We start from the raw sequence: 12,727 nt of genomic DNA on the forward strand, positions 1-12,727 counted from the left end.
TTATATTGACGTGTTGAGTTTTATGCATCTATTGGTGTGAATTTTTCGTCAATTCTTATGTTTGGGACTTTTTAAGGCATAGTCTTCTCTTGCCAAAATGTCCTAGATTGTTATAGACTGAGACCTTTTAAAGGTGTGATATCTATAGACTTTGTGTTAATTCTCTGCTTTTGCTGCAGGAGTAGATGTTCATTAGTGGGGTCCAGAGGCCCTGCTCCAGTCATTCCTACTCAGGGCCTGTTTGTTAGTTGGGTTTTTGTTCTTGCTTTTGTTCTATTCTTTTGTTGTTTTTGTTGTTGTTCTATTCTTTGTTTTAAAGTATCACAGAAGTTTGAGTGTGGTTAATTTGTGTGTGGAGCAAGAGGCACTCTTTCCCTTGTCTGGGATTAGCTTGGCAGAAACTTCTCTACTCTATGAAATTTTAGTGTCTTCTTAGATTCCAAGTCCCAAGATGTAATATGAAGTAGCCAGGAACATAGCTGGTTGAAAGCGCTTTCAACGTCCCCTTTCACCAACACAAGATAGGATGGAATGGGAGTGCAGTTTTCTCTGGACAGACCAGCTTGTTGTCCTGCTGGGGTTGGGCATCAGCAGAGGTCTTCAAGGGAATTTCTGACAATGAGGCTCAGCTCTAATCAGGCTATGAGGGGCTTTGTTGGATGGTATTTGTTCTGGAGAGGACTCTTCTTAATTGTTAAGTAGACTTTGATGGCTGAAAAGTAGTCTGATGAAACTGGGCACATGGACAGTGACCTCTGGAGGACCTGTCCTCGTGTTACTGATTCTCTATGCCTCACCTGAGGCTACTTTCTGAGCAGGGGAGCAGTGGGCAAACACCCTCTCCAATGCCCCCATAACATCTTTGTTTCTGAGACTGTAGATGAGAGGGTTAAGCATGGGTGTGACAATGGTATAGAAGGCGGACACTACCTTGTCCTGTTCAGGTGTGTGGAATGACGGGGGCAGCACATACGTGTAGAAGGCAGCCCCGTAGAAAATGCTGACCACAGTCAAGTGGGATGAACACGTGGTGAAGGCCTTTTTGCGGCCCTCAACAGAGTGCATGCGGTGGACGGTGAGCAAGATGAGCGCATAGGAAGTGGAGATGATAGAGATGGGGATGAGCAGCATGAGGACGCAGCAGAGGTACATCAGGGTCTCATACAAGGACGTGTCAGCACAGGCCAGTTTGAGAACTGCAGGGATCTCACAGAAAAAATGGTTGATCTGGTGGGAGCCACAGTAAGGGACATTCATGGTGATGGGCGTGAGCAGAAAGCCATCAAGTGAGCCCCCAAACCAGGCACCAGCAGCCAGCAGAAGACACATCTTGCGGTTCATGAGAACTGGGTACCTAAGGGGGTTGCAGATAGCCACATAACGGTCATAGGCCATGAGGCCCAGCAGGAAGAACTCTGAACCAATCATGGTCAAGTACAGGAAGATCTGAATGCCACAGGCCACAAAGGAAATGGTCTTCTCTGTAGAAACCATGTCCACCAGGAGCTTTGGGACAGTGGTACAGATGAAAAGGGTGTCCATGATGGACAGCTGGCTGAGCAGGAAGTACATGGGGGTGTGGAGGCGGGAGTCCACCTGAATCAAGACTGTCATGACCACATTTGCTGTGACAGCCACCACGAAAATGGCAAAGATGACTGTGAAAACAATCCCCGTGGCCTCCGTGCTCACCAGAAGCCCCAAGAGGACAAAGTCGGAGGTAGAAGTTCTGTTTCTTGTTGACATTGCCGGTGGCAGCTCCAGGGGATCAGGGACACCTCAGCACCAGGAGGAAGGGTGGGAGAAGCCAGTTCAGGATGGGGACACCACTCTGCACGGGGGCTGGCGTGGAGGGATTTTCCAGGGTAGGGGCTAGAGAAAAACAAACCAGCAAACTCATCCCAGAGCAGCCGCAGAGGTGACCCTATTTCTTGTTGGAAAGTGGCCCTCCTGGCACTGCCTGTGGTCACATTGCTGTGTGCAGAGGATGGCGAGGGTAGAGATCTCTCGCCCTGGAGTAGAGATTCGCCATGTCTGTTCTGCTCACTCTGCATTATTGTGAGCCTGTGATTTACTTAAACAAGGACAAAATCACTGTCTGAAATTCTCATCTATCTGCTGTCCATGAGACATGACCCATAGGCTCAATAAAGCCTACTCAATAGACTACTGCTAAAAATGGATTCTGAAATTAAATTAGACTGTCTCCACAAATTTTTCTCTGATTCATTTGTTCAAATTACTCTGTAAGTAGTCATGGCTGCTGTCTTTTTTGTCAGTCCTTCCAGAAGGACCACATGGTCAAAGCTTGTCTTAGAATCCTGATCTGTTAATTTAAATTATATTCCAGAGTCAGGTGTGGTGGTGCATGCCTGTAATCTGAGTGGTGGGAGGCGGAGACAGGAGAATCACAAGTTCAAAGCCAGCCTCAGCAATGGCAAGGTGCTAAGCAGCTCAGTGAGACCCTGCCTCTAATAAAATACAAAATAGGGCTGGGGATATGGCTGAGTTCAATCTCTAGTATTAAAGAAATAAAAAAGAAAATTACATACCATTTCCAAAGGACAATTGAAAATAAATGTTGTCTACAATATGTTTTTGTTAAAACCCACTGACAGGAAAGAGATGTTCTACTTTTTACTCCAAAAAATTAATAAAGCTAATCCATAAAAAATGGGGAGAGATTTTTATCTCTCTTTGCCACATAAATGAAACAATCCAAATGCATAAACAAGTTCAAGTGAAGAATCCACATTTATCTCTCCATGCACAGCTAGTAGGCTGGGCCAACGTATGATCTTTAACCTGGGTTGTTCAGGAGCTTTCTCACATCCCCTCTGCTTGCCCTGAGTCCCCCTCCAACACAGCAACCAAAGTGACCTTGGGGGATATATTCACCCCAGGTCACTCTCTGCTGAAGCCTGTGCTCAGGGGCCATCGTGTTTTGACTCTTACCTTGAAGTCCTCTCTTGCCCCCTGCAATGTGCTGGTCATGGGGCTGAGGAGGTCATCTTGCTGGTCTTCTGTCCCCATTCTAGGGTCCCAGCCCAGGACCCCTGTCCCAGCTCCCCTTGCCTGAGCCCTTCTGCATGTCTAAGCTGGCCATCTCCACATGTGCATCAGGGAATGGTGCAAAGGCTACCTTCTCAGCAGGTGGCTCTGGTCCCACTCGAGGACTTTGTATTTCTTCATGATTCTTAGCACCATGGGACAGACTACAGGTTCATTTTGCTTGTGTTGAACTCTTGGTTCTGGAAAGTGAGCCCCGTGAGGATGAGGATTGGTGCCTATTTTTTTTTAAACCACTCTCACCATCTAGAAGAATGACTGGTGTGTTGTAAATACTTGTTAAATCATTAAATGGATGGTTTTTAAACACATCACTAATGTAATGCAAATCATGTATTTTTGATTTTTAAGTTAATCCATTTCTTGGATAATTTCTTTTCAATATTTTTAAGTTTGTTTTTTTGAAAATGTGCTAATGGCAAACACATTTTCAACAAATGCCAGACCTGAGCCTGTTCAGTTTGAGGTTGGACACTTGCCTAGTGTTCAGAGGCCCTGTCTCCATCCCTAGCATCATGAAACTCAAGACAGACAAACAAGAAAACAAATGCCAGGCCTTTGTGCTTGTCTTTGCTCCAAAATAAAGTTGTCATAAAATAGGATCCCTCCATGTTCTCTAAAGAGACTTAGTTCTAGGAAACAAAGAAGAATGAAATATGGCATTTGCCGGTAAATGGATGAAACTGGAGATTATCATTCTAAGTGAAATATGCCAATCCCCAAAAACCCACAAATTCCAGAAGTTGTCTCTGATATGTGGATGCTAACCCAAAACAAGGGAGAGTGGGAAGGGGACAAATAAAACAAGTCTTCGAAGGTCAAACACTAACACAAATTTACTCCTAAATCTCTGAGGTTAATATATATAAATTTGGGCCAATTACTCCCTGAGCCTTAAAATCCAGACACCTGCTCACACAGTCCCTAGATGACCACCTTCTTGACTACACAAGAGGAATTCACCCCTTCCTTTGTGCTCTGCACCTGCATTTGCTAAGACAGCTTTTCCTGCAGGCAGGCCCCAGTTATTGTGTTAAAGAGAACTGCAGCCCCCAGTGTTATTAGACATCCAGAGATTGTATTGTGGGGGAAAAGGTTAAAGTTAGAATTCTTCCTGTATAATAGATTAAAAAAAAGAAGATCGTTATTGTTATGCATGATTTTTTAACAGCAAGTTTTCATCTCCCTCCTATTACCAGAAACAATTGTATCTTTAAAAAATGCCATGAGACTTATGATTAATGTTCCTCCTCTCAATGAGTTTAGTGAAGCTGTAATAGGCTTAGCAAGTGTTAAGACCAGTTGTGTGCAGATGAGTCCTCCTCCTATAATCCCATACATAGCTAATCCCTGAAACCAAAGGACACACTTTTGTATATGTCAGAGACCTTGCAGAGGTGATTAACTCATGGATCTGGGATGAGAACATTCTAGACTCAGTGCAATCAAAAGGCCTTTGAAGGAAGGAGGGAGGCAGGAAGCAGGAAGGGGTGCTGTGCTGTTGGAAGCTGCACCCAGACTGATCCAGTCCATGGATTTGAAGTGGAGGGGGCTGTTCGGGAAGTCCCAGGCAGGGGCCATCTCTGGGGGTCCAACAAACCAGGTTCGGCCCCCACTCAAAAACCAAACAGAAATGGGTTCCCATGAGGGAACCACAGCTCCCCTAACACGAGGAGTTTGGCCAGTGGGCCACCTTTGGGATTCTGACCTCCTTGACTGTAACATGTTAAGCTGGGTTTGTGACAGCATAATATCCATAGGAAACTAACATTCCCATAAATAATTCTCTCAGTTTTTAAATAAAAGCAAGACAAGATGCTAATAATAAATTGGCCTGCACCTATGCAGTCCTCAGTGTCCCAGGTTTTGACGAGGCCACGTGTAGCCCAGTGACAAGGTCGTGACTGAAGCATTACCACCTCTCAGCTCAGAGAGGGGAAGCTGCAGAGCTGAGTCAAGGCTTAGGGACCTGGCGTCCATCTTCCCTGCTCTCTGCTCCTCCTTTTAACTATGCCCAAGGGGCAAGTATCCTCCATGCTTCAGTTAAGTTCAAATCACCTGGTAGAGGTTAAATGACTGCAAGGGATAAAGCTATAATCACACTCAGGAAAACTTAATTTTCCTTCAAACATAGTCAATAATTAATAAAGTAACTAAAAGAAGTCAATTTTTTAAGAAACTGAAAATTCTTCCTAACTCCTGGGAAATCCCCAGTCCTCAGCCACCTGCCTTCAGGTGCCTGGCTTCATGTGGAGGTAGGACACACACACACTATTCTCACCCAATGCCCCTTGAGAAAGACCCTGCAAACTCCTATCTCAGAAATCTGACATTGAGCCTCTGTCACCAAGGAAGGAGAGCTACTTATCTCCAAGTGAACAGGGTGCCAGTCCTCTGGGCCTGCTCCCAGCCCTTCGCCAGCGTCCCCACCATTACATACTGTGAGATACAATTTGCTTTGGGTGACCTGAGCATTGAAGGAGATTTTCAGCAAAGTGTGTCGGGAGGAGCTGGCAGAGTTCACTCTAAGCAAGAACCCCTGAGACCAAGACTACTACTTAAAACTGACAGAAGGAAAAGCAACACAGGCATTTTGAAAAAAGAGTTGCATGAAGTGTGAATCTAATTTAAAACTTTGTGGAATAAATTGAAATGCTACTAGAGAAATCCTGTCGATGATTTACAAAACTAAAACTATGAATTAATTTAGCATATGTTTTGACCTAGTTGCCTTTTCCTACTGTATTTTCCTAAGCAAAAATATCCTCAAATGGGGAGGAGACGGGTTTCCCTCCTTAAACAGCATTTGGAAAATCCTTCAAGGGAAGTGGCCACCTGTGTGAGCTGAATCCAGTGTCCTCACATGGTACCTGTCTGGTCCTAGCAGCGTACCACACCGCTCTATCCAACAGGCTTCCTGAATGTGTGGGTGCTCAGAGGTGCAGACCAGCTCCCCACCCTGGGCATGGACAGCAGTTACAGGGGACTCATTTAGTCTGATGATTCACTGCTGGGCTGACCTCAGTCTCCAGAGTTAGTCTCTAAGTGTCACGTCTTGGGGGAGTGAGGGACATGGGCTTCCTTTGCTGCCAGGTGGTCTCCTCAGCCCCTCTGGGGGAGTCATAGACACAGCCCTGGACTCTCTCCCAGCACTGTCTGCCACTACTGGCCTGATGCCACCTCCTGTCCTCTCCATCATGTGCCCTGTGAGGCCATCAGTGGAGGGTGGCCGCAGGCACAGGCTGGCACCCGAGGCTGTTCCTCCCCAGAGCAAGAGCACGAGGAGTTTGCTCAGCAAGACGCTGGGAAGCAGGGGTGCTTGTTCCTCTGCTGCAGAGGCCCAGGTGCAGGGTAGAGAGGCTGCAGCAGAAGTGGGTCCTGCAGTCTGGCCAGCTTGAGCCCTAGTGAGAGCAGGACTGTGTCAACATTGGGGACCAAGGGGGGACCTGCAAATATTGCTGGTAGGAGTGGGCACTGAGTCAGTATAAAAACCTGAAAGAGCATACATTTCACTAGGAAATTTTAATACGGAGATAATCAGATGAGTGGCAGCTTGTTCTATTAAAAACTCCTCTTGGCATTATTTCCAATAAGAAAGCCAGGAGACTGAGCATCGTTGGCTGCACCCACACTGAATCACTTAGGCTTCAGCACATCATGGTGCTCCAAGTGGCCATTGTGACACAAGGGAGGTCTCCACATCCCCATGGTTTGACAGTTTCATTGTGCTTGTAAGAGAAAAGGGTGGAGTGTGTGCGTACTTCATATCCACAGCCTCATGGACACAGTCTGACACTCTCCATCTTCAGGCTGAGAGCACTCGGTACCCTCATGGCACATGTCATGATTTCTTAGAAATACTCAGTGTGCATTATTTTCAAATGAGAACCGTTATTTGCAATCAACCCTGCCTTGGGTCAGAGTGAGCTACCTTTTCTCCCTTTGAGGAGATTCCAAAGCTTGCCTGGGAGGAGGGAAAGCTGCTGTCTGCAGAGCCCCGTCAGCTGTTCAGAAGCCTCGGCCTCGGCCTGTCTTAGCTGTGTTCAGAGAAGCCTCCTGCTTGCACCTCCCCAGAGGTGCATCCTGAGCCACATGGAGCTCATGCCCCCTACAGCCCCCACCCCCTGTCTGATCCAAGGAGAAGCACCCCCTGAGAGGAACCTGGCAGAAGCCAGCGGTGTCCCTTCACCTGAAGTCACTTAAGAGCTAGTGAAGTTGGACAGAAGGTAACTATGGTTCTTAGCTTCTAGCTCAGCATACAGTTCTTTTTTTTTTTAATATTTTTTAGTTGTCAGTGGATCTTTTATTTATTTATATGGAGTGCTGAGACTCACACATGCCAGGCAAGTGCTCTACCCCTGAGCCACGACTCCAGCCCCCTTAACATACAATTCCATGTGAGCTGGTGAAGCACATTTAATTTAATTGAGCTTCAGTTTCCATGCTGTCCTTCAAACCCAAGATGGCCTGGAAAAAGTAAAATAATAATAATAATAATTTATTAACCTGAGATGTGTACATAGAGTGCCACACCTTCTAAATGCAGTGGCTTCCATTACCCTGATATTTATTGACAACATATTCTATGTCAGGAAAATGCCTGTGTCCTTGGGAAGCAGAACAAAATGAAGATCCTGGTTTTTGTTACATGAAAGTAAAACTGAATAAAACCAAATGAGCCTAGAGGGCTGATCAAGGAATAGGAGAAAGCCTGTGGGCTGGTCAGGCTGGCGCAGAGATGTGTGTGCAAGAATGGCTCACCTTGCTCCTCTCAGCTGGTTTGTAGCAGCCGGTCAGAACCCACCGTTTCATAATGTTGAGTGAAGCAGGAAAGGGGGGTTTGGCAAAGACCTTGCTGGTATGTCAGATTTAGGAAGTTCTGCCCTCAATGCAATCTCAATGGAAAAAATAATGAACAAAGCTTCCTCTGGTTCAGCTCCTAGTTTTCTCAGGAAACACTCTGTGTTTCAGGTCAAGCTCTGGAGGCCATGTAGCTATCTGCCATCACTGTGGCCTGGCCCCGGTACCTAGGGACTCCTGTGGGAGTCGGGACTGATGGCCGAGGTCAGGCCTCATAGTGGCGCCTCACTGCAGCCTGCCAGCCACAGGTTTGGGTCAGGACTGTGCTGTCACCCTCCAGGCCACAGAGGCCTGCTTTGTCCTCTCCCTGCTGAGTCAACGTCTGCATAACTGTCTCTAGTCAGCTTATCTGACCACTGCTTTTCTGAAATCTCCCTTAGTGTTTATAGATTAGAGGATACAGGTGCTTTGTGTTTTTCACTGTTAAAACTTTACATTGCATAAATAAAAATATTTACTTACGTAAAACAATATGTGGAAGCCTGAGTTCAGATCACTTCATGTTCACATCTCTCACACACAGAAAGACCCCACAGAAGGTCTTTTTTCTCTCCAGATTGGTCCTCAGGCTCTAAGTAGACCAGTTCACCTGGCATCCGGCAAGAATTAATCATGGCTTTTATCAGCACCTTGCTCTTGGGGGACTTTTGTCCAGGCCATTATCAGGATGACCAAACTGGCAGCTGCATCCTGCATTACTTGCTCTCTCCTTTGACAATTGTCTGCCAGTTAATATCAAGGTCTGCACACAGTGAAAATCAGACTAGAAGTCACAAGTCCTGGTCTGAGTCCCTGAGTGCCTGTTGCTCAAATGAGGTGATAATTTGTCTGAACATCAGCTTTTTCATCTCCCATGGGGCTAATTATTTTTTAAATACCTCATAGAACTTTGTAAGGATCAGGTAATACAATTGAATATAATTTGAAATATAGGGACATATTTTTATTTGTCTTTTTGCCATCATCTGGAATGGTGTGTGCTCTGTTTCAAGTATGCAATTGATAATATTAAAATTGATTTTAGGTTTTTGTAATTGTCATTTCCAAGTTAATGCATCATCTTTAATAAAGAGGAAAATCTGGTGACCACAAATGTACTCATATGGAAATTAGGTGAACTAACCTTAGAAAAAAATCTCTTGCTCTCCCTCTTAGGTTGTGACTCATCTTTGGTTCTGAGGAGTGGACACCCACCATGTGCCACGCATGATGGGTTTTCCAGTTGTTTAGAGAAAATCCATGGGAAGTGTTCATGTAGATCAGCCCTCACAATGTGACACTGTGGAACCAGTCCCGAGTTTGCTGACCTATGTCTTCAACGGCATGGCAGAATTCACCTCCCTCCATGCCCAGCCAGCAATGCCCATGACCTCTGCAGGGATTGTCCAAGTGCTCCTCTCTTCCTTGTTGCTTTTCAAGTATTTTGAATATTTTGAAATATCAATCAATTAAATGCCCTTGTTAATCATGCAAGAAAATTGATCTTGGAAATGCAAGAACAAACACCCTAGCACATATTCACACAGGCCTCGGGTGATGTCTGGGACTCCACGGAAACAGGAAGGAGAGGGAGTCCCAGTGGGGAAGACACTGGAAGTGCAGCATGCGGACCTTGTGGAAGGAAAGGGCAGCAGAGGTGCTGCAGGCTGGAGGAAGGAGAGTGTTCACCAGGCTGAACGGGAACACGGGGGAGGATTTTCCCAAACAAATCCAGGCTGCCTCATGCTCCAGGAAATGCTCCTCCAGCCAACCTTCCATCTCTTTCCTGCTTGTTACTTGTTTAACTTCAGGGTAAAGTAAAATTTCCGGGAACCTAGGAGACAGAGCAGGCCAGTGGTGGGCTCACTGCAGGGAAGCTGTCCACCTGGGTGGACGCTGCTAGGGGATGCTTCCCTCTGCCTCCGAGTTGGTGCCAGGGAGCAAAGGATGGAGTAGACTTTGGTTAGTCTTTGTCGGCTACACATCACCTGAAAATTGTCCAATTTTTCCTAAGTCTTGTGCTGCTAGAGGAAAGGAGCCCCAGTGAATCCCAAGGTGTCTTATTTCTCAAGTTTGAGGCCCCTATGCACAGAAGGAAGTGAAATAATAGGTCATGGAAGGTTCCCTGTCCTCTGGTCAGTTGAAGTTGGATTCAAGTTGACCACCTATCAAAACACCACATCTAACCTCAACTAATTGGAAAAGAAAGGCGTTTCTACCAACATGTCACCAGAGAGGCGAAGAGAGAGAACACAGAGCCCGTTAGCCCAGAGGATGTAATGATAGCTAGGCAGAGGTCTTCATGTGCTCATTCTGCATTCATCTGTTACCACTTTATTAAATATTAATGGAAGTTGATTTAGACTTTAAAACTTGAAGGCAGTTTCAACTTTCAATCAACCAGTCAAGCAAACAATAATTAATTTCTGGCTAATCCCTAGACTATGGGAAGAGAGGCATGGTAAGAATCTATCATGTAAATTCATAGCCAAGAAAATAAAGAGATAAAATGTGATTGAAAACACAGAACCTCAAACACAATCCCATATTCACAAAACTTTTAAATAAGACTCTGAGACACCATCAGCATCACAGACTATTTTACCCTGTTGACTGTTTGGAACTAAATCATTCCGGACATGGCAAAAGTTCCTTGCAATTTGCATGTGAAAGTTGGTTAGCAATGGGACATGAAGGATCAGGACCCCATGTGACATGCATCCATGCAGGGCACTCTATAGGGGTGCTCACCTGGGGCCAGAGTGCCACCTGCCTGAGAACACTGGCTAGAAAACATTTGCTGCTCCACCTGTACAGGAGCTGGCTGGCTCTGATGCTCTGCCAGCTTTATTTCTGCTTCTGGTGACACTTGCACAGGCTGGTGAGCCAGCTGAGGACTGAAGACTGCCAGAAAGACACTGAACGTATTTCAGAACCAAGGACATCTGTCACTGGACATGAGAGCAGGATGCCCTCGGTCCCCTAGTGTTTCCTAGACACATTCCCTGGTCTTATTCTCTGGGAGAAAGCACATCTCCCCAGCAATTTTCTCAGGGCTGAGGCCACCTCTTTATTCCTCAGGCTGTAGATGAGGGGGTTGAGCATGGGGGTGAGGATGGTGTAGAAGGCGGACACCACCTTGTCCTTCTCTGGCGTATGGTAGGAATGGGGCAGCACATTCGTGTAGAAGGCGGCCCCATAAAATATGCTCACCACCATAAGGTGGGAGGAGCAGGTAGCGAAGGCTTTGCGCCTGCCCTCTGCGGAGTTCATGCGGTGGACGGTGATGAGGATGCGTGTGTAGGACACAGAGATGATGGAAACGGGGATGAGCAGCATCAGCACGCAGCAAGCGTACATCAGTGTCTCGTAGAGTGATGTGTCTACGCAGGACAGCTTCAGGACTGCTGGGATCTCACAGAAAAAGTGGTTGATCTTTCGGGACCCACAGTAGGGGAAACTCATGGTCACAGGGGTCAGCATGAATCCATCCAAGGAGCCGCCAGCCCAGGAGCCCAGAACCATGATCAAGCAAATCCTGCGGTTCATGAGGAGAGGGTACCGCAGGGGGTTGCACACGGCCACGTACCGGTCATAGGCCATGAGGCCCAGCAGGAAGAACTCCCCTCCGATCAGGGTCAAGTAGAAGAAGATCTGAAGTGCGCACCCCAGGAAGGAGATGGTCTTTTCCTTGGCCAGAAGGTCTTGGAGCATCTTGGGGACAGTGACACAGATGTAGATGGTGTCCATGATGGAAAGCTGGCTCAGCAGGAAGTACATGGGTGTGTGGAGGCGGGAGTCCACATGGATGAGCAGAACCATGACCATGTTGGCCATGACGGCCACCAGGAAGATGGAGAACACCACAGCAAAGATGAGCCCAGGGAGTGCTGGCCGGGTGACGAGGCCCAGGAGGAGGAAGTCAGTGGAGTTCTGGGGCTTGGGTTCCATGTCCAGGTCACATGGCAGGCCTGGGCTGTGAGACAGAAAGTCGGGGGTCAACTGGTTGTCCAATGATCACTCAGCACAAATAGCATGGCTGAAGCAATGTGGGGTCAAGGAAGAAACAGGAACAAAGAACCATTTGAATTCCTGTGACTTTGCCCATGTTCATTGCCCTCTAAGTCAGCGCCAGTCTTTGGGAGAGGTCGTCAGGGTCTGGGCTGCATGGGATGGATGTAAGAAGGACATGCTGTGATCCTTTAGGACCTGCACCACCTTTGTTCTCCACCGTCTTCTAGATTCATTTTATAACCTTGTCACTCTGGGTTGGAAGCTCCTCTTAACCCCTACACTGCCTAGCAATCCACTTACCTCAGTTCACTGCATTTAAAGGACTCTCTGCTGTTAAGATGACCACAGTGTTAGGGCCAGGTACAGATGCCCCTCTGAGACCTGAGAAATTGGTATGAAAGGAACATGGAGCTGAGGTCTCTGGACACATTGGGCTTTTGAGCTGCTGTTATTCCTCCACAGTGGTGAGAACGTTTTGGGTATCAGAGGTTAGAAGGGCAATCTGGTCACTCCCTTGAGGTCAGGTCCACTGTCCTGCAGTCAGACCTGTGCTGCAAAGGGAGCTTAGACCTTAGCATGGGCTACTCCAGGCACTTGGCTCCCAGTTCTCACAGTACAGCCTGGGGCCAGAGCTGAGGGAGGACCCCTGTGGACTCTGCTCAGCACACTGGGCTTTGGGTCCTCGATGTGGTCTTTCTGGCTGACACCGGAGTCTCTGAAATTTTATGGCTGGGTACTGTCCACAGCACAGAGGGACAGACTAGCTGCTGTCCGGTGTTGTTCAGCCATGGCCTTGGCAGACTCC

General features: G+C 47.1%; 2 protein-coding genes across 2 annotated transcripts; both read right to left on the bottom strand.

Moving 5' to 3' along the window:
- Positions 1-786: 786 nt before the first annotated feature.
- Positions 787-3,033, bottom strand: LOC143400234 (olfactory receptor 2T11). The gene is made up of 2 exons (XM_076857535.2): positions 2,956-3,033; positions 787-1,758 (listed from the first exon to the last, which is right to left on the bottom strand). The coding sequence occupies exons 1-2, from the start codon at positions 3,031-3,033 to the stop codon at positions 787-789; spliced, it is 1,050 nt and encodes a 349-aa protein (XP_076713650.2).
- A 7,857-nt stretch (positions 3,034-10,890) lies between these two features.
- Positions 10,891-11,871, bottom strand: LOC143398932 (olfactory receptor 2T2). The gene has a single exon (XM_076855638.2). It carries the CDS (start codon positions 11,857-11,859, stop codon positions 10,891-10,893), a length of 969 nt encoding a protein of 322 aa, XP_076711753.1. The 5' UTR covers positions 11,860-11,871.
- Between the last annotated feature and the right edge of the window lie 856 nt (positions 11,872-12,727).

This window comes from Callospermophilus lateralis, chromosome 5, assembly GCF_048772815.1.
Source record: "Callospermophilus lateralis isolate mCalLat2 chromosome 5, mCalLat2.hap1, whole genome shotgun sequence".
Classification (NCBI taxonomy): domain Eukaryota; kingdom Metazoa; phylum Chordata; class Mammalia; order Rodentia; family Sciuridae; genus Callospermophilus; species Callospermophilus lateralis.